Source organism: Diadema antillarum, unplaced genomic scaffold, assembly GCF_040938485.1.
Source record: "Diadema antillarum isolate AM-2024a unplaced genomic scaffold, OU_Dant_1.0 seq00001659_RagTag, whole genome shotgun sequence".
NCBI lineage: Eukaryota > Metazoa > Echinodermata > Echinoidea > Diadematoida > Diadematidae > Diadema > Diadema antillarum.
Window position 1 is genome coordinate 600,574 of NW_027272359.1, and position 26,203 is coordinate 626,776.

The window sequence follows — 26,203 nt, forward strand, 5'->3', positions numbered from 1 at the left end:
ACTGTCTCGCTCGTGGACATTTGAAGACGGTCACGGAGAAGGAGAAGCAGTGGGCACAGCTGATACTCACAAAGAGAGCCTTGTGTAAGGGACAATTAGGGGCCTTTCAAAGCCATGGTAGCCTGAAGGACTCGCACACATGAAAGCTTCATGCCGATCATCTGGAGGTCTTTAAGAAGTTCACTCTCCTCTTTACATGGTCTAATGTATCAAAATTGCTTACAGGGATCCACCTACAGTCTGTCAATTTTCAATCTGACTCTATGAGTGAATAGCACGAGGAATTTTCAAAGCTCACTCCAAGGTGCTCTGGCATACCGAGATGCCTCATCCAAAAATTATTCAGCTGTCAGATTAAGAATCAGTAATTTGAGGATGAACACTTGTTTTTTGAAGGCATAATATTCATTGTGAAATAGCTGCCCAGCAGACTTTGTACTTGAGATATCCTGTCTATAAGTCAAGAAACTTTTTAAATATGACAGGTATACCACTGCACTCCCACTGTGTTTATAGTACCTTACGTACCGGGTACTAAGTTCTGAACTCACATGTCAGATCCAAATGCAATGCTTTCATAAACCAATATATTTCATCCACTTTCCTATCTAACAATAAATTGCTACCTGTGCTGTCATTCCTATCCTTTCATAGATATCAAAGTTTGGAGAAGAACTGATAAGTTTCGGTTGTAAGCAGCCCTGCTGGAAGATCAACCCATCAAAAACATACCCATATATTGCAGCGTCCCGCAAATGGTCGACGTCCTGTTTCCCCGCTTCAGCCACTTAGACAGGCCAAAGTCGGTCAGCTTGATGTGGCCCTCGTGGTCAAGGAGGATATTTTCCATCTGTGAAGAGGGTCATCATGCAAACAAAGGAACGGTCAAGGGAGCAAACCTGATGACATAAAAGAAACTCATTGTGACACCAACCAAAGCATGAGATGATGATGCCATTGTAAAACAACTAATTTACGTTTCATTTAAAGATACCATATCGGTTTTGGTTGTCTCAGTGTGAGAGAACACTGTCACTATTGCAGGAATGTAGTCATTCACACATTGAAATCAGGGAGATTCCTCAGAGTAACTACAGTTGGTTCCATGACATTTGCTCCTGCGACAATTGCTCCCATGATATGTCTGCATGCCAAGCCAAACATAAATTTTACCCACAAACATAACCCTAACCCTAATCCTAATCCTCACATCAAACTAAACCTAAAACCCTATCACAACTCTAACCCTTACCCTAAGTCCTTGTAGAGAATAAGATTGGAGCAATTGTCGCAGGAACAAATGTTGTGTCACCATTACAGTTAGACTTTAGTGTTACATGCATCCCAGTACGGAAAACTTAATCTGAAATCAGGAAAACTTACTCTGAAATCAAGGAGGCTATGACATTCTTTTGTCAGGACATACAAATATACAGAGATATCTAATATTTTGAGAAGCCTCCTGTAGAACCAGTGAGACTTGCCAGCTCTGCTGTAGTAACAGTCCTTTTTGCTTCCCTCATCCTATTGGACCACTAATACATCAATTAGAGAAAACATGATTTTGCTCCAATGAAAATCCTGATCATTGCAATTTTTGTGTCATTCTGAATGAAGCTGCTGATTGACATCTTGGATTTTGTTTGATTTTTTACAACTCTCGTTTACATCAGCCACAATTACCTTGAGATCCCTGTAGATGACGCCAGAATTATGGAGAAAGTCCAGAGCCATAGACAGCTCTGCAACGTAGATGCACACAGCCATTTCTGTGAACACGCCCTCAAGAATCCACAGTGTGTACAGGTCGCCATGGGTGGCATACTCCATTACTGCAGAAGCACGGAAAAAATACATACAAAATATACACTGCTGTAAACAACCATTTTATTATAGAAGATCATTCATCATACACATACATGTACATCCATATAAAAGATTGTGCCATTTGTATAGCACCTTTTCCAAAGGGTACTTATAAGTGCTTATAAGATACATACAGTTTATAAAAGTATATCAGACACGATAAACTTATACAAACAGACATAAGTAACTGTGTGAAATATCATATAACATTACTGGAATAAATGGGACTTTAAATGCTTCTTGAATGATAAATTGGATGGCATAGTCACTAGAGAGGAGAGTAATAAATTTCAGAGTTTACGGATGATATACAAAAAAAAAGGGCGATTTACAAAAAAGAATGATCTCCAGCCCTTTTGTGGGTCTTTGGAATGGCTAGGGAAATTCCCTTAGAAGATTGTAAATGGTCTGTAGATCCCCACAATGTACCCTAAGCTCATCAAAAAGAAATTGAAATATTTTTAATACACTGCATGTGAGAATTATAGTAAGATGTTAGGGGACTACACACTAGTTTATTTATGATCTAAACCTTCTTCTTCAGAAAGCACCCGCATAATCAGACATCCAGGGTTTCTTATTCGCAAACTTTTTTCTCGTTATTCAAAAGCAGATGTGAGTTCTGGATGCGAGACTAATCTTACTCCCCTGCGAGGCTGCCAAACATCGCATGACTTCATCTCTCTGCAATGCGACGATCGGAGGCGGTATCTAAGTGTGGAGCATCTCGCGTCTCGAGTGCTTTCTTGGCATTCTTGAGGGGAATCTGATTCCAGGCCACAATACCGCATCCCGCTTCCCGCAAAATGGGTAACAAGATCGAGATGTCCGCTGGTAAATATTAACAGTGTGCTTAGATGTGTCTTAAAGGGTGCCTAGTGCAAGATAAGGACTTTGTTTTTGCTAGATGACAGATACACCACTCAGAAAGAATATATCACACCTACTCTCATCGCGAAAACTTCCTACCAACTTGACAAAAGACAACAATTATGCGTTCCTTGGCCATTTAATGCTCTGTAACGATACATCATTTACTGCAATCAATGTTAACTTAGTTTTGAACAGCTCTCCATTTGTTTTCTACTCAAAATTTTATTATTTTTAATTTATCTCAAATATTTGGGTGCAGACAGAACTTATCCACTGAGAAAGACATACAAATATATGTTTTTCTTATATAACCCCCCCCCCCAAAAAAAAAATGAAATCAGAGAATTTTCACATACAGTTTTGTGCAATCTGCATAGAGCTGCTCAAAGCCTGAATCACATTGTGGCCAATTTCTCATAAGTTGAAATTCACAATTCAGTTTTAGTCTCTTCCATGGATTATGCAAATTTGGATATTGTAAAACATGTGTGACATATCATTTAGGACAACAGACATTTGACAATGAAGCCATGCTCACATCCACACGTGCAGGGTAGGCCTATTTTGCCCTTGTTTTTAGTCCACAGACAACATATAAACTGTAGGTGTGAATTTACACCAATAGTACTTTTGTGATTTCAGGCTTGAATGCTTGTCTGTATCTATTAACTATCCCTACTTAAATCTATATTTTCATATCTATATCAATATTCCTTTTTATCTATACACATGACTGTGGGAATGTTTCTCTGATTGACTACATTGGGCTTAAAGTGAAATGGGGAGTGTTTGCACTGTTTATGACCTTTTTGTCTCCAAAAGGTATTAAGATATTTCCTCTGATCAGTCTGACATGGGACTTAGATCATATCTTGACTGTAACGGAGTATGTCAGTCGGAAATGGAACACAAGACCAGAGGAAAAGATATGAGAAAGGTGCATTCTCAACATCCCAAGAAAAATCCTCTATACAAACATTACTTGAATGATCTACATAATGTATTTCTGAGATGCAGCCATGTGACATATAGGGTTGATAGAGGTGGTAAACTTGACATCAACTCTTATGAACCTGGGGTCTGTTTCATGAAGTCATCATATCAAAGTCTTTAAATAAATCTTGGAAAGGCCAAAGGCGCTCATATGTAGCATTGCTGGACTTTCAAAGAAAAGTAAAATCCACTTCATGAAGTCTCTTAAAGGTGTGTCTTGTGAGTGAAAAGTCTCTGAAGACTTTCATGAAACAGACCCCTGGTAGTATAATTTGTGTGCATGTGACAAAAGACATACAACAAACATCAACCTTCTTCCCATAATCCAGTTCCACCATCCTACGTGTCCCCCCCCCCCCCCCCCCCCCCCCTCCCCCTACAATGAACCAGGACTTTGGGAACAAAGTAATCCGAGTGTACAGCCAGGAAGAGGCTCATTTTCTTGTTTGTTGCGTGGTTTTGCAATACAAAATTGTATGCTACGAAATCGGATCAAGTGATAGGAAGTCCCTGGTTTCCGTGTATCACACAAAACGGCAGACTCTGGATAATTCACTACAAACATGAGACAGTTATGTTTTATGTGTGTTTGGCATGTGCCGATGCACATGGTGTGCACGAGCGAACGCATGTTCCAAATGTGATTATGTACTCAAACATGCTCGGAGCTGGAATGCACACCAGCGAAAAAGAGCTATCCATGAAACTCAGACAGTTGGTGGTGTGATCCAGGTAACGTTGGAGTGGATAAAACCACATACAATGACTAGAGTGATTCAACAGCTACCAAGGCGATTGGGATGCATCTGCGTCTCATGCAATCACTAAGTGCTTTACATTTCCATGAAGGTTACTGACCATGACCACTGACCAAGGATTGACCTTTAACCCTTTGCACAGGGGGAGGGGGAGGGGGGAACTTTCTGTCCACTTTCTCTCCATCAATTACATCCAAAAACATTATCATTGGACTTACGTAATGACATTCCTGGCAAAAAAAAAATATACATATTATCATAATTTGATGGCCACTGACCTTGAACTTTGACCTTTCACTCTGTCATTTCAGCCAATTGACATTTCGTGCATTTCTAACATTCCTTCCAAATCATATTACCAATGGAGAGTCTAAGCTAAAGGTATGGCTAGAAAATACCATTTTTTACCAAAGTACAACGACCTTTGACTCTGACCTTCTATTATTATCATGTTCATAAAAAGAGCTTATTTCTACCATGTCAGCTAACCTACATTAATAAATTAATTAATAGCTGAAGTTACTCCTGATAATGACAGGTTTGGCAAAACTACATTGACCTTTGACCTTGACTTTTGATCTTTCACCACTAATAATTGTCTTTTTATAGTATTTTTACCCTAAATGACCAGATTATATCACAACTGGACATTTCTACATGAAATACAGGTAAAAAAAATGCAGAAATCTATAGTAAGGCCAAAAAATAAAATCGTTGTATTGGCGTAACCCGCCTGACCCTAAAAAAACCCTGACCCTGAACTTTTCAACAAAAAAAAAAAAAAAAAAAGGAAATACATCGTTTTTACCGAGATAGGGCGCGATACGGGTTTGCGAATTATCAAAAACAACAACAACAACAACAGCTGGTGTCCGAAAATGGCGCGCAGTACAGCGTGTTGGCAACCGGCAAGTCCGGTTCGAAGATTTTATTTAATATTATTCGGAGAATCGATTTGTCTGTGGCGCTGGGTGATTTAGCCAAGGAATTTGTTTGTTCGTATTCTGACCGGCATGACCTATGGGTTCGAGTGGGGGGCCAGGGTGTTTTTCCATGTCCAAAATATGATTCTCTTTTAATATTTATTGCTTTTAAACCGGTAATATAACAAACTTTGGATGCAACAGACCCTCTCTAACGAATGGGGTTTTGTTAAATATGAGTTTTACATGTAAAATACAGGTAGCAAAAAATAAAAAAAAATAAAAAAATCCGCCTGCCCGACCCTATTTGAAAATCTCATGTTACGCCAATACAACATTCTTTTTTTTTTTTACCTAACCTTTGAGCTTTGACCCTAAGAAAGTACACTGACCTCCTTTTTTTCAATCATGATAATGAGATTTGGGTTGAATGGACAAAGAAAGGGATGGGCGGACAACATGAAAACATTATCCCTCCATCACCCTTCTGTGGTGGGCACTAAAATCAGGTCTACAGTGTTGCATACTGATGTGGTGTACATTGACAGGACCAATGCTCTAATAGGTCTTTTTGTATTACTTTTGTTTTTTGTGCAAACAGCTGTGTATGGAAATACCAACAAGAGTACACTATAAAACAAAACAAAAGAATTCAAACTCAACTATGGATCTCTCTATTCATGAAGGGAAATATACACACATTTTGTGTGAGCTCACACACCAACTCACTCACCTATGTGTAGGTTGATCTTGCTCTGCCATGACTTGTAGATCTGGATGATGAAAGGATGATGGCTGACCACCGCCTGCTGTGAATAGAGAGGATAGAAAGAGGGGGGGGGGGGGGGGAGAGGGGAAGGAGAAGGGGGGGGGGGAGAAGAAAGAGAACACACTCCAGGTTAAAGGCAGTCAACAATAAATGCATGTGCCAGCCCAATTGTCATTAGCTTGCACATACAAAAGAAATACAATTATCTACAAACTAAACTTCAATAATTGTGCAAGGTATGTTGTTTGCCTTTACTCATAGACCCCTATCATATCTATTTGTAATGTTTCTTTTCAGAGGACATTCTGAATAGCTCTAGATCTTGGTGAATCTCACAATCTGATGCACTTTATTAGGAAAAGATTTCCCCCAGAGTTGTTTGAAATATCTTTAAACTGTATCATGTCTCAAAAGTTGGCTAAGAAGACAAATTATGCCTAGTCTGTATGCAACTTTGCATCCATGATTTTTTGTTCCTGTTTAGCATCCCCTCAGGGATCTTGCCAGAGAAAAGAAAAACAACAACAAGCAATATATTGACAGAGACAGAGTGATATTACAAGATTTTTATTCCCCCCCCCCTCCCCCACCATTGTATGGAACAGCTCAGGAATAATGCAAAGAAATTCTTTCCAGACGAAAACTGATATGTTTCACAGAAAAAAAAAAAAATCTCCTTAGAAAACGATATTGAAATGTGATGCATCTTGGACCCAAATACCCCAGGAGAATTTTTTTTTTTTTTTTTTTTTTTTGGCAGACAGAGATCGCTGCGGCCGCCAAATGTTTGTATTCATGCAATCATATCCCAGATGATGCATTTCCATCCATCGTAACAAGAAACATGACATGCATCTTTAAAGGCATCTTCTGGCGTTGGCATAGAATGATCAAATACAATAGGTGGATGGGGGGGGGGGGGGGGGGGGCTGGAAGAGTGAAAAAATTGATAGCAATCTCACATTCATCTGGCATAATGGAAGTACATGTCTTTGATGGCATGGAATACCAACAAGCCACTAATGCATCACGTTTACTTTCCAACCCATATGATGCGTGAAACTGTCACTTTCTAAAAAGATTATCGGAGCATTGCATTTAAAAAAATCCATGACCTCTTTTGTTTTTGCTTAAAGTGGAAATATGTGCACGATTACAGAAATCTTCCATACTCAGTCGAGTACAAGGAATTTTGTGTCTAGAATTTAACTACCAACACATTACAAGAAAGAAAATAAATTCATGACCATATCTTATGGTAGACATGATAACAGCATGTCTTATTTTAATACCACATGGTGCAAAATGATGTTCCTATATAGGATATGGATGGTGATTAGAAAGAGGTAACTGGAAGCACTGGCTTACGTGAAGTGACCCATTTCAAATTAAACCATCAAGACTTGGAGGAATATTGCTATAAAAATGATCATTTTGTCATTATCGAATTGGCAACTCTGAATTCTACTGTATATTCTACACTGGAAAGAGATTAATTGGAACTGGTTCAATTCATTAACTTTGTTCAAACAAATGAATACAAAAATAATTGCCAATTAAGGAAGGGCATAAAAATTTTGATCTTTTTTGTTGCCAATTCAAAATCAGTTATGAATTTAGGATCAAGCAGCTTTTGAAAATTCTGCCAAAAATACCTCAACAATTATGGAGTACAAAGGATTGAAATGAGAGAACATTCATTTTGTATGTTTGGATATTTTCAATATTTTTAATTTCACTTTGCTTCATGTACATCTCATTTTATCATGTCTACCTCTGTGCAGCAAAAAACAAAAAGAAACAATACAAACAAACACAAACAAATCCTCCATCCCAAAATGATCGTGATCACGGTTTCACTGTTTGTTTTCCTTTTTCTTTATTTAAATCACCCTTCAACATCCTTGCAGAATACTAATAATCACTGTGCTTCCATTTTTCTTTCTTTCACACGTCTTGAAAACACAAGTTTGTAGCTTGCCCTCAAGCCTACTGGGACAGCCCCTCTTGTGCATTCTGCGAGAGGGAGAGAGAGCGGGAGGTTGACTTCAAATTGGACTGAACGATAAGTGCACTTTGAGGACAAACCAGAAATGAAAAGGAGATGTGGGCAGAAAGCATGGCTACCTTGACCACTGCATCCCCTGCAAATGGTAAGGGAGGGGACGGCTGCAAATATGACTTCAATCCAAAATGAGGGAAGGGTGTGGCTTAAACTGCTATCAAAATTGTATCTCTTAATTTCAATGGCACCCATTAAACACTTAAATTTGCTCTACACATTATAATAATGCAGATGATTCTGATTCTTGTAAGTTTTGTTTTGTTTCGCTTTGTTTTCTTTTTAAACTGTTGCTGTTCAAAAGCTTCTGTTTAATGCTGTGTTCAGTACTTTTGCACATTTTGTGAGTACATGTAGTGTAAAATATAATGTATGTGCAATCAACAGGATTGGATGCATGCCATGAGAAATCCTAAACAAAGTCCTCTAGCAAAGTTGTCCAGATGCCCCTGGAGGCACTAGGCTTCTAAAAACCTGCCAGGCATTTGTCATCTGCATTCAGCAATCCGTTCAAACTTGACTTAATAGTAGATAATATCTGCTTATATACCATCTTCCTAAGCTAGAATAGGCAGCCAGGATATATATATATATATTTGTACCTCATTATATTACCATCCAAATAGTGGATTAGCAATCCCACCCAGGTGTAGCAATGTGCCTCAGTCCAACAGGAAGGACTTGGTCACACTACCGGGATAAGGTAATCTCCATTCATTACTAATTTGCATCCTGACATCCATGCAGTCCAGCGTGTGTGCCAATCGGCGAAGAAAACATAGCAAGGGCTATTAATATGAAGACAAGGTCAGCCAGCCATATACAGTGAAACAGACAGACAGACACATACATGATGACAAACACATGTATACATTATAAGCCTGTGAGTATGTGTGAGAAACCAACTAACTCCTTGTACACCTCTCCCTGCATGGTAGACCAACACTCATACAAATTACCAAGAGCATAAACAGTTCAATGTTAATCATTCCTTTCCCGGAGGAAAAAAAAAGTAACCCAACAAAACAAACAAATAATAACGGGAAGGACCCATATGCAACTCCAGGGACAAAACCTATCAGAGAAAATTGGACAGAATGTGGAAAGTGGTTGCTATTCCGTAGCACAATATTTAAGCAGACCATGGACTGCGCTAATGGAGTACTTTCCCGTCGCACAGAGCATCTTATGCTCGAACATGGACCCACGACAGAAATGGATAGTTCGCTGTCTCGCTTCTCTCCTCGCCTGCCGAATACAGCAATTAAAAGTCCTCCTCTTCCACTAATTGTCTGCCACAATGCAAACAGATGCCTCCCTCATTTTTTCCTCCTGAAGTGCTTTCTCCAAACAGCCGCAGGCTTTTATTTTGAGTAATTCGTCCAAACATTGAAAAGAGAGAGAAAGAGAAAAGAAAAAGCCCTCTTTAAAGATGAGACTATGGTAGAAAGCATGGGAGGGAGGGAGAAAGGCAGGGCTGCTTCACAGAGAGATGAACAAAAAAGTTTGTTACCATGTTTTTGCTTTGTTATAGGACACTGAGGTAGGTGCCGAATGTTAGCTGAATTCAACGGGAATAAGGTGAACTACGAGTCTTTAATTTCCGTGTTTTTGCCTTGTGTGATGTCACTATTCCTAAAGGTTTGGTCTTGCCACTGGCAGTGAATTTTTGGGATCATACTACTGTTCAGCACTTATAAATGTTGTATGAAGGCCATTAAACAATTTACGTTAATATTGTCACTGCAATGTTTATGTTTCTTTTCCCCTTTGTCATGCCCATTTTTAAAATCTGACTTTTCTGATGTTGTAGAGATGTATCATTATTGAAGTTCCTAAAATGATATCCTTGCACCATGGCAAAACATTCACCATTTGCAGGGAAAAAAAATCCTCTTGTTAAGCATAAATTTGAATAATATACTATTTCTGCTGATAGGTACCGAGAAGAACATAGTAGATGTTACAATGTAATGACTGAGAAATGAGAGTAAAAATAGGAAACAGTTTACCATCTCAAAACTACGTTAAATCATGCAATATTCTCAGCTGTTAATAGCATTTTTATATGAATCAATATAATCATTATATGTATTTTTTTTTTTTTTTAGTATTTAAGAATGTATACTACAGTTCGACCTCGATTATCTGGCCATGTCCGGACCGGCGCTCATCCGGATAAGCGAATTGGCCGGATATGGGAGACACAATGTTAATGTATATAGCTGCCGTCCAAGCTGCCGTCCCAGTGCACTTGCAGCTTGGCAGGTAGCGTACCCCACAACGGTGGTGTAATCTATGCTAGCCTGCGCAAAATTGTAGTCCCTTCTTCACAAAAATAAAGTATATCTTTATGTGAAAATCATACATGTTTTACCTCATTAGATATTGAGAAACCTATCATGCACATCTTATGAAATTAGTGAAATAGATCCATGAAAAGATGTTAAAGTCACTGTCTTTTCTCAATTTTCGGATGCAAAAAAAAAAAAAAGTCCTTCACTGCGTGAACACGTCAGGATAATAGAGATACAATCCGGATAAAAGGAGGCCGGATGATCGAGGTCGAACTGTATAAAACAATGGCAAAAGAATGAAAATGATTATTTCAAAGCTTAATACTATAGTCTCATACTGTGTTAATTTATTCCCTGGTCCTCCTTTTCTTTGTCATTTGCCTTCTTGACAAGATGAACATTGTTTGTTTATTTCTTTGTTTCTTAGCTTTGGTGAGTTTGCCTTAAAAAAAAAATGTTCAGGATTCTGAAGAGATACTCTATTAAGCTAGGCTAACAAACGGTCTTGCCAAATCTGCAAAGAATGAATGTGAATGCGGTCACCATTTGTCGGTGAGTTTTTGCCCTTTCTCAGATTCCTGCTTTCTTCAAATCTGTAAATTTCTCACAGATTTTTCCTGTCAAGGCCAAGCCACACTGGACTGGATGATTTTATTTCAGGTGGAAAGCAAAACAACAATAACAAAAAAGAAAGGTCAATGAGTAAATGTTTTGGAAAAAAGGAAAAGAAAAGAAAAAAAGAGAAGAGAGAAAATGCTCCGGAAATTGCCAAGAAAGTGGCCGTCCAAAGTTATTGATTTTTGCACTTTCTTTACTGCTTTACTTTCCAGCGGTCAAGCAAGACTTGAATAATGCAACGTACTAAGGACAGCTGATTGAGGTCAAGGTAAGCTGTCTAGGTCCATTCCCAGGGTGAGAATTTACAATTTATCACCGCCGCAAAGATGTGACGTAGAATGGGAAAAAAAATGCAGAAAAGGCATACACAGAATACACAGTATTCACTTGACAAGACATGACATGACAATTGAGAATGTAAACCCACATAATTACATTTGTGTACAACAGAAAAAAAGAATGAAAGATATATACAATAAAACAATGAAAAAAGAAACAACAACATGGAAAATAAGCCCAAAACAAGAAAGGAAAGAAAGGTCATAATTTTGTGGTATATGATAGCATGTAAAATTGTGAAACAAATGTGTCACTGCAGATGACACAAGACGGTTGGCCTTTACATGATGCATAATTGGTACTAAAAAAAAAACAATCAAAATCTGTCAATTCATAATAGTAATTGGCAGTTGCAGGGATATGAAAAAAGAGCTGTGTTGTCATCCAGTCTGTAAAGGATTATGCTTGATTATTTTAACCTTGTCATGCACACATTGGTCCTGCATTATTATTTTTCTTTTTTATCAGAAACTCATAACAATGTAGCAGTGCTGAATATTATCACTACAAATAGTAACATGGCAATCAGCCCCTGTAATTGCCAACTGCTGACAGAAAACTCACTGAAAATTACATGCAATGATAACATTACGTGGCAGCATTCATTAAGCCTGAAATATGCCATCAGGCACATCCGCAGTAGATGTTAACCTACCACACAGTGTGTTAGCCCCATAACTACCGAGTCCTTTTCAGGTTGCAAGATAATTGTTTATAACTTAAAGAGACAAAATAAAACATTGAACTTTTTGTGATGGCTCATAGTCTTTACAATGACAGAAAAAATAGTTTACAGAATCAAAATGAAATAAAAATGTCTTTGAAATCATCCTTCCTAAAACACTCAACCTCCAGATATGATTTAAAAAAAATACAAATGCTATTTCATGCCAAAGACAAATTCATAAAACAAATAATGCCTCCTGCAAGGTAGGGCATAGGAATAGAAGAGTTACATTAGCTGGTATACAAACATGCCGATTTGGACACTCTGTTGCTCCCGGCAACACTATAGGTGTTTATATTTCAATATGTGGAGAGAAAGTCACATTGATAGCCAATCGGTCTGCATCAAGTGTTTAGAATGACTGCCTCCACAACACCTCTGATGTCTTACTCCAAAAAGGAGAATGGAAAATGTCATTTTCAGCCAGGCACTATCTGAGAGAGGTATGCGGCGCGTTGAAAAAGGGAGATGCCATCAACAATCCCCATTTTCAATTTCGTTCAATTTCCGCGTGGCATTGGGCGAAGCACCGGAAAATTGAATTTGTTACGATCATCACAGTTGCGAGCATTTCAGACCAACCGCTCGAGTTGAGACAGCACGAGCACACGCACTATTGAAGGTGCAACGAACACTGCAATTTCCACCGCTATTGTCAAAACTAGACCCCTCTGCTCCCCACGGAAATGTCAATTATGTTTCAGTTGTAATGTGAGACTATCTCATATGTTAGGATGTTTGGATAAGTTAGGATGTCACTATGGTTACCGATATGCATCCCACTTTGGGAGAAAATGAAGGCCTAGTATTTTCTGGTCCTCATGAAATGTCACTATATGAGTGTATGACTCCTTCTATGGTTGATTTACTCACTATTACGGTGGCCTCGGAAAACTTGACAGGAGTTTTGAAACAAAAGAGGCTAATAGTTGATTCAAAACAACACACCCTCTCACTAAAAATATTCGTAAGAGTTGCAGTAATCACATGATATTCATACAAATATATCATAATGTATATATAAATGTTTTTGTTTGTGTGTGTGTGCGTGTGTGTGTGTGGGTGTGGGTGTGGGTGTGGTGGCAATTGTCTAGAAATCTTAGGGGATAGCCCTACTGTGAGAGCAGTATCCACTGTAGGATAACGCAAAGAAATCAAAACACTGCTGCTCACCTCACTTGACCTATGCCTGTAATCACTAATATATCATAAAATACATCATCAAAAACATTTCAATTGCTTGTTAAGTATGATGGTATTCAATCTAAAGGTGTTATTCAAATCATTCGTTAGTGAGGTTTCATCAGGATTCACAGCAGGTCTAGCAATCTGCTCTGAGGTGATATCAGAGAGCAGTTTCCTATGTATCTGAAATCTAAAAAGGAGATCTCTGGATGATTTTTTTTAGACTTTCACATTTTAACATAAATATTAGTTACAATGGGTACAGAGTTTCAGAATTTATAGTGACTGGGATGAAGAATAAGAATGTTTTCAGAATTTATTACAAATCACAATGAACAAGGATGATGACATGGCAGCTTCATGTAAGAATGGTTGGGTGCTCAAGGAAGCAAAACAAAAGAAGAAAGCAGGCATACATTCTACACAGGTAAACTTGTTAAGCAAATGGTCTTGTAATGAATTATATTGCTACATTACTGGAATACGTGAGTCTCCATCCCTATGTCACCATCCTTGTTCAGTGTATTACAGTGTATGTCTTAGGTTTTCATAGTATTGGTTTATCTGCTCAAGGACCACAATAAGTTCCACAAATCAATACATGGCACTATCGATTTATGTACTACATGATGTGAAATTATATAAATTGTCTGTAATGCCCCTTTAACTACACTGAAACAGGTGATTTCTTTCACACAGCACACATGGAAGCCCTACAGTGATTAAAGACAACTTTTGCTTATATCATCAGAACTGCTATCGCAAACTTAAAACTGATCAACCCAGTCCAATTTGTGGACGAACAATTCTTGTTCAAGCGGTAAGCAGCCTTCAATATATATATATTTAACCTACATATGTATTTGCATTACTGAACAACATGAGAGTCAATTTTCCGGCTTGTGCTTAATACACCTGAGGTATTTCTACTCGCTGAGAATTATTGTCGTTTCTTCCACGTCACGTCGGCAAAGAGCAGGATAAGGAAAAACTGCCTTTGGAATGACGTCCCATATTCGATAACCTGCCTCTGGCAAGTTTAGTACAAATTCACATCACATACAGGAGTTATCCTCAACAGTAATTGCTTTTGCATTCGGACGCTTCTGAAACCAGAAGAGCAATAACGCATCCGAGTCCCACCATCATAACACTTTCCCTCTGACCTTTACAGATATGGAAAAAAAAAAAGAATTGACAAATTTCAAAGTTATAGCGCTCAGTCGACAGACGCTAAAATGGCCACAAATATTTTGGACAGGTACAAATTTGTTGCTCACAGCAATTTGTAGAGTGCGACCGTACCAAATGGCAGCAATATTTGCTGGTGAGGTCACATGACCTTTATTGTTTTGGACCCATGTAACATTGAGGAATGGCTCATCAAACCACAGTGTGGGTCCTGTGTTATGTGATAACAAAAAGCTAGAAGATATAAAAAAATAAAGACAAAATAAAAGCAAAGTGTTTGAATGATAAGAGAGAAGAAATAGATTTTTTAAAAATATGAGTTTCATTGTATCCACTAGTGCAGATAGAGAAAAGTTACAGTGAGGCTATCTGGCAATTTGCCTGTACATGATTCAGACTTAAAGAATGGGGAAAAAAACTTGAAAGCAACAATTTAGTCAAAAAAAGTAAAATTTGTTGTAATCAGTACCAATTTTTTCCTTAACCTTCCTCTGATATTACTTGATTAGAGAGAAGGATGCAAAGCTGGGAATTTGAAGTAGAAAAACTGAGTGTCATTACATCTATGCATTTAACAGAGAGTTTGAATTAAGAAGTCTATCCAGCTGTGAGTGTTCAGATAGTTTGTCATACAAAGTTGGAGCAGCTTTGCATGTTAAAGGGATTGTATAGTATTGGTCGAGGTGAAGATACAGCTTTTAACTTTTTGCGACAAACTAAAAACCTTTGAAACCAACTTAAAAACCATTTTATGAAATGTTAAAGACCATACAATTCTACTAAGAGGAATTCAAAGTTTATTTAATGAAAATTGGTTTTGAAATGGCTGAGATATCAAAAAACAAAGTAAAATAAATTGATCCTAATAAAAGGTGGGTCCCACCTTTTCTTTTATGCGGATTGCTCTGTTTTGGATCTCAGCCATTAATAAACCAATTCCACCAAATAAACTTTGAATTCCTCTTAGAATTATATGTTATTTCATAAGAAGTTTATCATTACCTCAAAAGAATCATCTTCAAACACATTGGAAACCTGAAGCCCCATCTCAACTGAAACTGTACCATCACTTTAAAGGGTGTGTACAGTTCTGGTCGAGGTGAGGATTTAGCTTTTAACGTTGTGTAAGATATTCAGAAACCACTCTATGAGATGTCAAAGAGCATGCAATTCTAAAGGGTATCAAAAGTTTATTTGATGAAAATCAGTTTTGAAATGGCTAAGACATCTAAAAACAAGGTGAAACAAAGAGATAATAATAAAGTTGTGGTATGTCGCCTTTTATTATTATCACTTTTTTGGATATCTCAGCCATTTGAAAACCAATTGTCATCAAATAAACGTTGAATCCTTCTTAAGATTACATGCTCTTTCATATTTCATAAGCGGTTTCTCATTATCTCACTTAGGAATGTAAAAAACATGAATCCCCGCCGCAACCAGTATTGTACAGCTCCTTTAAGTAAGTGTTGAAATAAGGAGACCACTGTGGCTATAAGATATAAAACAGGTTTTACCTTGCAGTGTCTTGAGGATGAAGAACATCCTGCAAGCTGTAAGCTATATTATTGATAAAGTATAATATGGCAACTATATGGCAATAATTTCTTCTTAGGGATGCTTGAATAGTGATTAGAAATCATGCGGCTGCTGATACCTGTCCAATGATTAAGCTAATATGAGGACCACATGGAAATCATCACCACCAAAAGAAACGATGTGAGAGAGAGAGAGATAAAGATAGCATGATGACATTTTGGGAAACAAACGTGGCCAGGATATGGTAGGGGGGTTGATTAACACTCCCCACATCTCTGATATGTCATGCTTTGATGACAATGCAACAATACAGTATCAGCTGATGGAGGGGGGGGGGGGACTTTTCCCCCTAGCTATGGAAGGAAGACAGGAAACGGGCAACAAAGGATGCACGGTCAGATTTCAAAGGCCTGCAGGTTTGAGGATGGAAACTTTTGTAGGTTGTTGTTGTCGTTGTTTTGTCCCAGGGTCTCAGGTGTGAGAAACTTTTCTACTTTGGGCCCTCTCTCAGGAAGTTGTCTGCGTTTTGTTTTTCTTGGTCTTCCGAGTCACTTTCCCCCCAGTGTGCTAAACTTGGATGACACTTTCCTGGTGTTGTTGCTACGGAGACTGTCTCCTGGGGGATATTTTTCTTTCCAGGCTTTATAAGCAGTCTTGTTTGTGACAAACGTTATCACATGTTTCTATATGACTAAGACACTGAGCCATCTTCAAACTATACCACTGATTTGTTAACAGTGGCTACATGACAGCACTACAGTAACTTAGTTGCAGTGGGGGGGTATAAGTTGAAAAGACATGTGTCATGCAGCAAGTTAATGACATTCTCACAGGCCTACTGGTTTTGCTAAATAAGGTCCATCTTAGTGCTGCATGCATACTAAGCAGATGAAGTATGTAATCCAGTACCAGTTCAAAACTCAGTATAAAATGTACTTTTGCTCTGCTATAGTATATCTTCAAGTTGACATATAGACTGTCAATAGTGTACCTTTAATTTGATTGTACTACATGTGTTATGATGCATACAAATGATTCATACAGTCCTGTTGACACTTTGTTAAATTTTGTTATATCATATATAAAATGGAATGCAGAAATAAAACTAAATTGCACTTAACTGAGCTCTCCTATATATTTATGAAATAATATGAATCATGAGATAGATATTATGTATTAGAGTGTGCCATACATGTGATTTCAAAATTCATGAATGCAATTGGGTAAACACATTATTAAATTTGCGACCGTATCTCGCTTGTATAGGAAAATTATGCTGTGTTTGACAAACATGAGCATATTATCACACATTTTGTGTTTAGGTCTGAGTAGTTACTTGAGCGATATTTGACATTCATTCCTGAATTAGCATTATACTAAAAACTGGAACAAGCACACAGAAAGTTGGCGAGGCACTAAAACACAAATTTTGGGCTAAAACCTTCAACGAATTAAAGGAAACTAAACACGGTGCCTGATTCCTGGTTGAAGAACCTCACGGCTTAACCCCTTGAAGACTAGTCACAAGTATTTACAGGCTGGGGTAAATGGGAATAAACTCTGTCAGCTGTCAACAGGTTAAAGGGACATTCCAGACGATTTTCATAATTTCACATTACGTAGAACATAAATCGACAACTCCATGTATAGATTTGTGGAATTTATTGTGGTTCTTGAGCAGAGAAACAATACTTTGAAAAATCTTAAACAAATTACTCTGGACAAGGATGATGACATAGGAGGTTCACATATTTCAGAAATGTAGCAGTGTAATTCCATTACAATACCGCTTGCTTGCAAGTTCACCTGTGTATAATCTATGCATGCCTTCTTCTTTTGTTCTGCTTCCTTGAGCCCCAACTCATGCATTCTTATGGTTACTCTGCCATGTCATCATCCTTGTTCATTGCAATTGTTCTAAATTTTGAAAATATTCTTATTCTTCATCCCAATTTTCACAAATTCTGAAACTCTGTCCTCAGTATAACTAATTTATAGTTGATCAAATGTAAAAATCTAAAAATCATCCGAAGGTCTCCTTTGATACTGCTTCTTCTCCTGCAAACAACAAACAACTCAGATATATACAAACAAGCCAAGAAGACTTAAAATGATGTCAGGATGATCAAAAAAATAAATAAAAAAGTGCATCACACCCTAAAGAACGAGCCATGACACTTCTCCAGGCTCACGCCTTCGCTTCCCAACCCTGGAAAAACTTTCCAGCACTCCAAAACATTTCACTCTCTGACAGTTCGAAGAGGAAGTCCTCTGCGTGCCCGGCAAATATTTACTGTGAAAGCTGAGATAGAGAAGAAATGGTGAGAGGCTGGCAGACCTAGCCTCCCCCTCATTTAATAATTAACAGCCAGGGAAACTTGATCCATTCTCTCTGAAAGGATGGACTGGGGTATCTCTTGTGAAAAAAAAAAGAGAGAGATGTGTTAGCATAGTGAGACTCTAAGCACCAACAGCTAACAGAGGTGGGTTGTGTTGCGGAGAGACAGCTGATCGGATCAGTAAAAAAAAGAAAGAATATAATGCCACATAGGGGAAAAGAAAGTGGGCGACGGAGTTGTGCTTTTATACCAGATGAAAAGTCGAAGGTCTTGAAGGAGTTATTTCACATTGACAGGCATTTTGAACAAAGATAGTGACAGAAGAAGGCAAAGTGACAATCGGTGAAAGTTTGAGCAAAATCTGACAGGTTCTTGGGAAGTATTTGTCATTTAACTTGGTATGCCATGTTGTTTCGGGCACAAAAAAGTGGCAAAGCTTGTATAGAGTTTCTTTTTTTTTTTTGGTACTCAAAACAAACACATGCATACACACAGTAGCATAAAACCACTAACACATGGAAGGTCCTGAATTTGATGATGACATCTACTTCCATTGCATGAAGCCAATGCGATTACATAATATCCTTGATTAATCTGGAGGAGATTTGGGGAGAAATTAGTAATTTAGGAAGCTTCAATAGGTGTGGGAAGTTATGCACTAATCATGCGACTACTATGCTAATAATTTCAGTCATGTGTGAACAATATTGCTTTGAATTTGAAGACGACATCAACTTCATTTGCATGAGTGTAGGTGATTACATAACATCCTCGATTAATCGGGAGGAGATATGAGGAGAAATCAAGTAATTTGGGAAGCTTCAATAAATGTGGCAATTTATGCACTAATCATGTGGCTACTATGCTAATGATTTCACAGTCATCAGTGAAAAAGATTGATTTTCCTCTATTGAGATATTAATGTTTGCAGAAGTGTCATGTCATCTGAGTATCTAAGGGCATTTGTCATTTCTTTCTTGTAATTATGAAGCCTTTGATCACAACAATCTCAACATCCCAGTCACAATATAGCAGCATTAGATTTAAAAAAATGTAAAAATTACCATCATTATACAGAAAAGGCATCATCACGATATATGTCTTCGCCAAGTAGAACCAACCTCTAGCATAAGAGATTGAGGATATTTAAGGATAAGTTTGACGTACATGCTAATCTAATAATAGTCACTGAATGAAGTTTCAAAGAAGGAAGGGGGTGGGCTACCTCGAAGACACGCTTAGAAGGTGACTTTCTCTGATCGAAGTCGACAGGCATAAACAAGAGGCTGATAAAGACACAAAGAGCGAGAACGAGAACGAGAGAAAGAGAGGTAGATAGAAAGGGGGAGTGAAAGAGTAGGAAGAAGAGAGAGAGGGAGCAAGTGGATAAAATGGAGACAATTTCATTTATCAGAATCATTCTACAATTCAGAAGCATGAGCCTTGATTGTCGGGAGGGTTAGTCGGCTGAGCTGAGTCACTGAAGGTGAAAAAGACCTTCTTCTGAGCAGGGCGAACGCCGCTCTGCAAATCCACTCTAATTCCTTCCACCGCATCGTCATTGATCTCCAATCGTCTGGGAGATGAGACCAGGGGAAAGCAGCTCTGCCGACACTCTTTACTTCCCCGATCCACAGGAAAAACTTTTCACCGAATTCGAGAGTGACGCACTCGGGGAGACAAAAGTGCAGTGACGAGTTCACACGGACTATGGAACATTTGCGCGTTCTATATTCACTTCACTCACTACTCCTCATGTCGTATCTCTATGTGATTACGACTACGAAGATACATCAAAGACATGGCAAAGCTCCCTGTATTACAGACCACTGTCAACTGTGAGTACACAGTTGTTACAACAGATGACAGATTCAAAATTCAAGAAAAACTGGGAGTGGTCGTGTCACAAACACGTCTTGGCCAACCTACAACCAGCAGAGATGCTACCTCGAACCATGCATTAGCAACCAGGTTTTCAACTTTGGAATTCCTATCACGACTTGAGAAGCATTCATGCATATTCATGAAGAATAATTCATGAGAACACCGCATTCCATGTCACGTGAACGAACACAATCTCAACTCTTACATATGTCTGGGGAGCAAATGTGACCACCTTGGAAAAAGAATAACCCTACAAAAATATAGGCCTATTATTAAAATGCATCACATTGTAAATTATGGGGGATGTGGCGATTGGTCCATCCTAAACTGAATCAAAACTTGACTAATTTATTAAATTCATTTGATATCCTCCATAAACGATTCCTTTGAAAATAAGCTGTGATGCCAAATTGCCTAATACTACTCAAAAAGGATCCAACATGATCGTTGAGGATATGAAAGGAAATCAAATTAAGTTACTTTCTTCACAGTAAAATTGGTCTCAGTTTAATGTTATATTTGACATAATGTACAAACATGCAAACTACCTTCAACATCCCACAATTTTGTCAACAGGGGAGAATTTGGAAAAGAAAAAAATAGCTTTCTTATTCACTTCATTGCTAACTCCCAATTATGGCACTTAATACCTTGATCCACAAGTTTTTCATGGTAGCTTGGTCTGATTAGGTTCATTAATTAAATTGATGACTTCCAAAGAGGATCCTTCACTTTTCGCATCAGAAATTTATGAGTCTCTTGCTTCCCCCATTTTGAACATTTAAATCCCCATATTCCTCCCCACTCCCCCCCCCCCCCCCCCCCCCCGACTCCTCATCAAGCTTTACACCCAGTCTTTTGTGTTACCGGTACCATGATACATTTTCTCTAATCAAGCAGGCACGCTGAGCCGGAACTCCAAAGCACCAAGCTACGTGGTGCTCCGTTGTGCATCTGCTCAAAGGGTAAGGAGATCACTCCTGATGAAAGAGATACTCTCTGACTCATCCGCGGCACCAATCTCCCGACAGATCATCGCCACAGCAACAGCAAGAGCCCTGCCCTCGCTCCTGCCAGAGTGCCAGTTCACATACTGAAGACATCTCCTTTGTGAGCATCATACGATATAGACACATTACCTCTCTGATGACATCCATTTCCAAACAAACACTGCCATGGACCAATCAGTGATTACATATCCCTGGGGAGCACCAAGTAATTAAGAAAGCCATTCTTACTTCAAGAACCAATCAAAAGCATTATGGGGGAAAATTAATTTCTTTAAAAATACTCATTTGAAAATTGCTCTTAACTAAAAGAGTCACCTTAAATCCATTAAAATCTTTAACAATCAAGGATATATACACTGTAGATGACAATTTCATTAAGTTAGCTTCCAGTCTGACATTCTCTTTGGCACATATGTTGTAAGTCATTCTGAACACAAGAACTTTCAACAGAAACTTGGTAGAAAATTTTACTCATAAGGATTGCATGTGCAAAGAGATGATCATGCATTTAATAACAAACGATGAAGCTCGTCATCACAAAGTGCATGGTGAAAAACTGTTGTAATTCCTCATTCATCTGTGTGTGTCTTTGTGCGTGTGTGTGTGCATCTTTGCGTCTCTACATCTGTGCCGGTACAAATGCGCGATGGGAACAGGAATGGGATTCCCGGAGGAAACAACAGCAGGATATCCATCGCCATGGTTACATGATCTGAAGTTGGGAACGTGATCGCTCTCCAGTTCTAGTAGGCATCCTTCACACACTGTCATTAGAGCTCCCACGTGTCGTTATCAAGGGTGCACAAAGGATTTCCGAGTAACTAGAAGCATGATGGAGTTGGCGGGGGGGGGGGGGCAGCTGAGATTGGCAATGAGTACATTGCAGTTAAATTGAAAGGGATCCCTCTCAAATACGAGAAAGATTTCAAGCATAAAATCAGATGATCTTCAATAATTACGTCAACAATAATTCATAGGTATGTGTCCAGGGACTTACCTACAGATTCTTCATTTGACCATATGAAGGTCTACCCACATACAAATTAGTCTTTACAAAGGCTCTCTTTAAAGCAGCTTTTTTTATCAGTTTATTATCTAAAATGGTTCATGGTTGCAAAAACTATATCAGTCAGGGCCTTGTATTTACAAGGAGTTGTACTCACTTATCAATCCATATGATCATATTTCACTGGTTCCACATTCACTGACCAAACTCATAATCAAATCACAGCTCTTTGTAATACTAGGCCAAGATAAATGAGAACATGAGAGAATTCGTTAAACACCGAATGCACTTTTGTGACATCTGACACCTAGCACTCAACGACGGCTTTCATTTAACCCCAGATTACCTGAGAATGAGACTCAAGCCAGTGGGGAGCATCACAGGACATGTGGGGGCGAGTCTTGAAGATGGACTGGATTACAAAGATGGAGGGAAGGGAGGGGAGGGTAAAAAAGAGAGCAAAGAAGTCAAAGCTGCTTTAGTCAACTTTGACATGTTTTAAAGGCATTTCGATACCTACTATCAAAACAAGTTTGCAAACACCTTTTTGATTGTGTTTCTCAAGTTGTTGCATTTATCAACTCTGTCGTGAGTCGATTGGGAGGCCTTGTCACTGCGCAGCTCCATTGCACAGTTTGACCCGATGAGCGCAGATCTGTAGTTGGTGGTGGTTGGCGTGGGAAGGTCCGAGCTATAAAGGCATTTCAAAACACTTTGCATTTATCAATCCTACAAAAATACATTTCAGGCTCAAACCCATTTGCCATCGTACTTTTTTTTTGGAATTTCAGCGATGCGTTTCTAACCCTATAATAAAAACAGCTTTGCATTTATCACCTGGCCAAAACTCCCTGAAAGTTGTTTGGAAACGTTAATTCTGCACTAGAAGCGACAGTAAATGCATCCTCTGAAGACTTGTATTCAACTTACAAATGTCCATCACACATACATAGTAGTCAGATGTCAATCACAATGCAAATAACAAGATTTACAAAAAACATCCCTGGTGAGAAAGGGTTAGTACGAAATGCCCAACTTCTTGGTTGTGAGAGGCTATGTCAGAGTCTGAATGAGTTCAATCTAATTCTTCAGATACAGAGTCACAAACATTTGTTCATCACTGACTCAGAAGAAGCAATACACCTACCTAACAAAGCAGCCACCCATTAATAACCCCTTACCGTATGGCAAGGAATAACTCAAGCTACAAGAATATTTACAAGCTAAAAAAATAACTGCTGATGGAACACTGTAAGTTCTAGAACAAGATCTTCCATAAGTGCTTTCACACTGTTCTCAATGGCCACTCTGATGAGTTGTCTGGCTACAAAGACATTATGGCCTTTCAAACATCTCTGGGTGGGCCCCAATTCTTACTTCACACCTCGAGGATGACATAGCATCTACTACAGTACAGACAACCTGGCATAAGACGCTCATCAGCTACCCCCACAAGGGTATAAAGCAAAGCAATTTCCGCTCCAAGGACATTTGTGCCATGAGGGTTTTAGCTATCAATTTGACGGCATCCCAGCAGGCATAATGCAGGAAACTGATTTCAAAGCCAGGAGCATGGAGAAAACAAAGATGAAACCTTTTGCTTCTCAAGTTTCCCTAGACCTTTATGCAGGGGACTGTGATTCACGACTTTCAGTCATTTCAAACCTCAATGTGAAAATAATTGTGAGACCCTATCCTTCTCAAAGGTCAATATTCTTTGAGTCACAGTAAAATTTGCCTTGCTTGAAAAGAATATTGCAAAAACGAGAACAGTGACTGGAATGACAGTAATGGGAGACTAAACAGTAAAACTACATCAGTGAAAATTTGGGAAAACTTGATAAATACCGAAATAAGTGTGTAGCCCTGTCGAGATGGGGAGGTCAACGAATAAATTAAGGGTCATTAGCACCTCAAAATAGCCATCCTGGTCATATGGCCATGCTGGCCTTGGTGCAATGTTTGCACGGTTTGGAGGTGCAATGTAAGTAGTTTACCTACACACTCTCTCTTGGTGTAAATATTTTCGTAACAGTTCCACTCCAGGTAGACTATTAACACCACACTGCTACAACAACCCACCACTGCAATAATTGATTTGCTCCTCACAATATTTAAAGGAAGAAGGAAAAAAAAAACAATCTTAACTAGGTATGTTTTTGTTGGTAACAGGTCCCTTTTTTTTCCTTTTCTTTTAATTTCCTGTATCCCTTTCAATGTTATAATATCGAGTCCAAGAAATGATGATGTCCGCAGTACTATTACAATTTTTTTGTTTGCTTGTTTCAATCAGAAGCATAAATGATCAGGGGGAATGTGTAACTTTATCAGAACACTTACATTGAAGAAAAGTAAGTATAAAGGAAATGTGTGCAGCACTCTCCTATGGAAAACAGAATGAAGTATCAACATCATTCTACTCTCTATGGGAGTGATACTACCAGTTGTATCTTCTGGATGACAGCATCATAGCTCAGATGGAAGAGGAGTTGGAGGATGCAGCTGTCTGTAAGAGCAAGGCCAGAAGCATGTTGTGCAATTCATCCATCTCACCTGAGGGGGCCAACCCCAGTGTGAGGGATTTCACAGCAATTAAGGAAATCTCAACAATGCATTGGGGTATTTCACTTCAACCTGCTCCTAATGGCACTTGACCTGTCTGTTTCCTGTTGCCATGGAAACGGAGTGCATCTATGGTAATGGAGGAGAGGGAACTGGATAAACCAAGGAGCCAAGCCATTAAAAGATAAGGTGAAAAGCTACATCATCCTTTTTCAACAGGAGGTTATTCTTTGCAGTGACTGAAACTTTATCAAACTCAAGTATCATAATATTGTTCCTGGAAAATAAGAGTACTAGGGTGTGGTTAATGTTCTGTTGTATTTTTTCAACTCTTTGTGACAAATTATATCCAGGTGATTCTGATACACTGTAATGCAACTAAACATGACATTTTCCATGACAGGAAAGCGTTGATGCTCAATCAAACCATTTATCGAGAGCACTATTAAATGAAATGAATAAACTCCACACAGCATGGAACATGCACTGGATGATCTTGGGTTTGGGGAGACTGGTTCCTGGATTCAAATTTTCTGTTTGCTTTTGCTGAGACATGTATACTCAAAAGCTTCACGACATGAGATCAATCACAGAAATCTCCCTCATTGCCTCTAGATCACGAAAAAACTAAGAGCTTTGGAAAAAGAAATTGTAAGATTAGATTTCTCGGCATTTGTTTTGTTTTGGTTTTTTTTTCAGGGATAAGACACTAACAGCATCACAAAACAATCTACACCCGTTTAGGGAGCAGATGTTGTCTTGCGAGATGAATATGCACAATGGAAAACTGTGTCAAGAAAGAAGAGATTATTTTACACTTTGGGGAAATCAGTTTGATAGTGGCTTGCTCCAGATATCTCTGATTGTAGCGGCGCAAGATATGGATCACGTTTCATTTTGGCAATTTTGGGACCTGAAATCTGAGGATTTTCCGTCTTTTATTTTTTCTGTTGGAATGCTTAATGACATACAATGTACAAAAGCTTGGGATAACATTGATAAAAGAGAAACTTAAGTCACAGGTAATTGTTCCATCTAATCTCACACTTCCTCGTGTCTGAAAGTGATCATGAAAGATACACAGTTTGAGTGACAGCTATCTGCATTAAAAAACAAGAAAAGGACAAATACACACTGAAAAAACAAAAGTACATTTGTGATTCATTGTCTGCTATCTTTCACATTTGTAACATTACTCAGGCAGTCCCAAGAAAGGAATTCACAACATTTTGATAAGGTATGAACAAAGGTGAGCACTTTCA

General features: G+C 38.5%; 1 protein-coding gene across 2 annotated transcripts in view; it reads right to left on the minus strand.

Moving 5' to 3' along the window:
• LOC139711428 (ribosomal protein S6 kinase-related protein-like) overlaps positions 1-26,203 on the minus strand; it is a 117,353-nt gene that overhangs the window by 17,152 nt on the left and 73,998 nt on the right. The window contains exons 5-7 of one of the 2 annotated variants that reach the window (XM_071623311.1): positions 6,147-6,219; positions 1,684-1,832; positions 733-850 (exon numbers count right to left, since the gene is read on the minus strand). In XM_071623311.1, the coding sequence (XP_071479412.1) occupies positions 733-850; positions 1,684-1,832; positions 6,147-6,219 (340 nt within the window). Of the gene's footprint in view, positions 1-732; positions 851-1,683; positions 1,833-6,146; positions 6,223-26,203 lie in introns of both variants that reach the window. The other variant, XM_071623310.1, reaches the window with a different exon arrangement.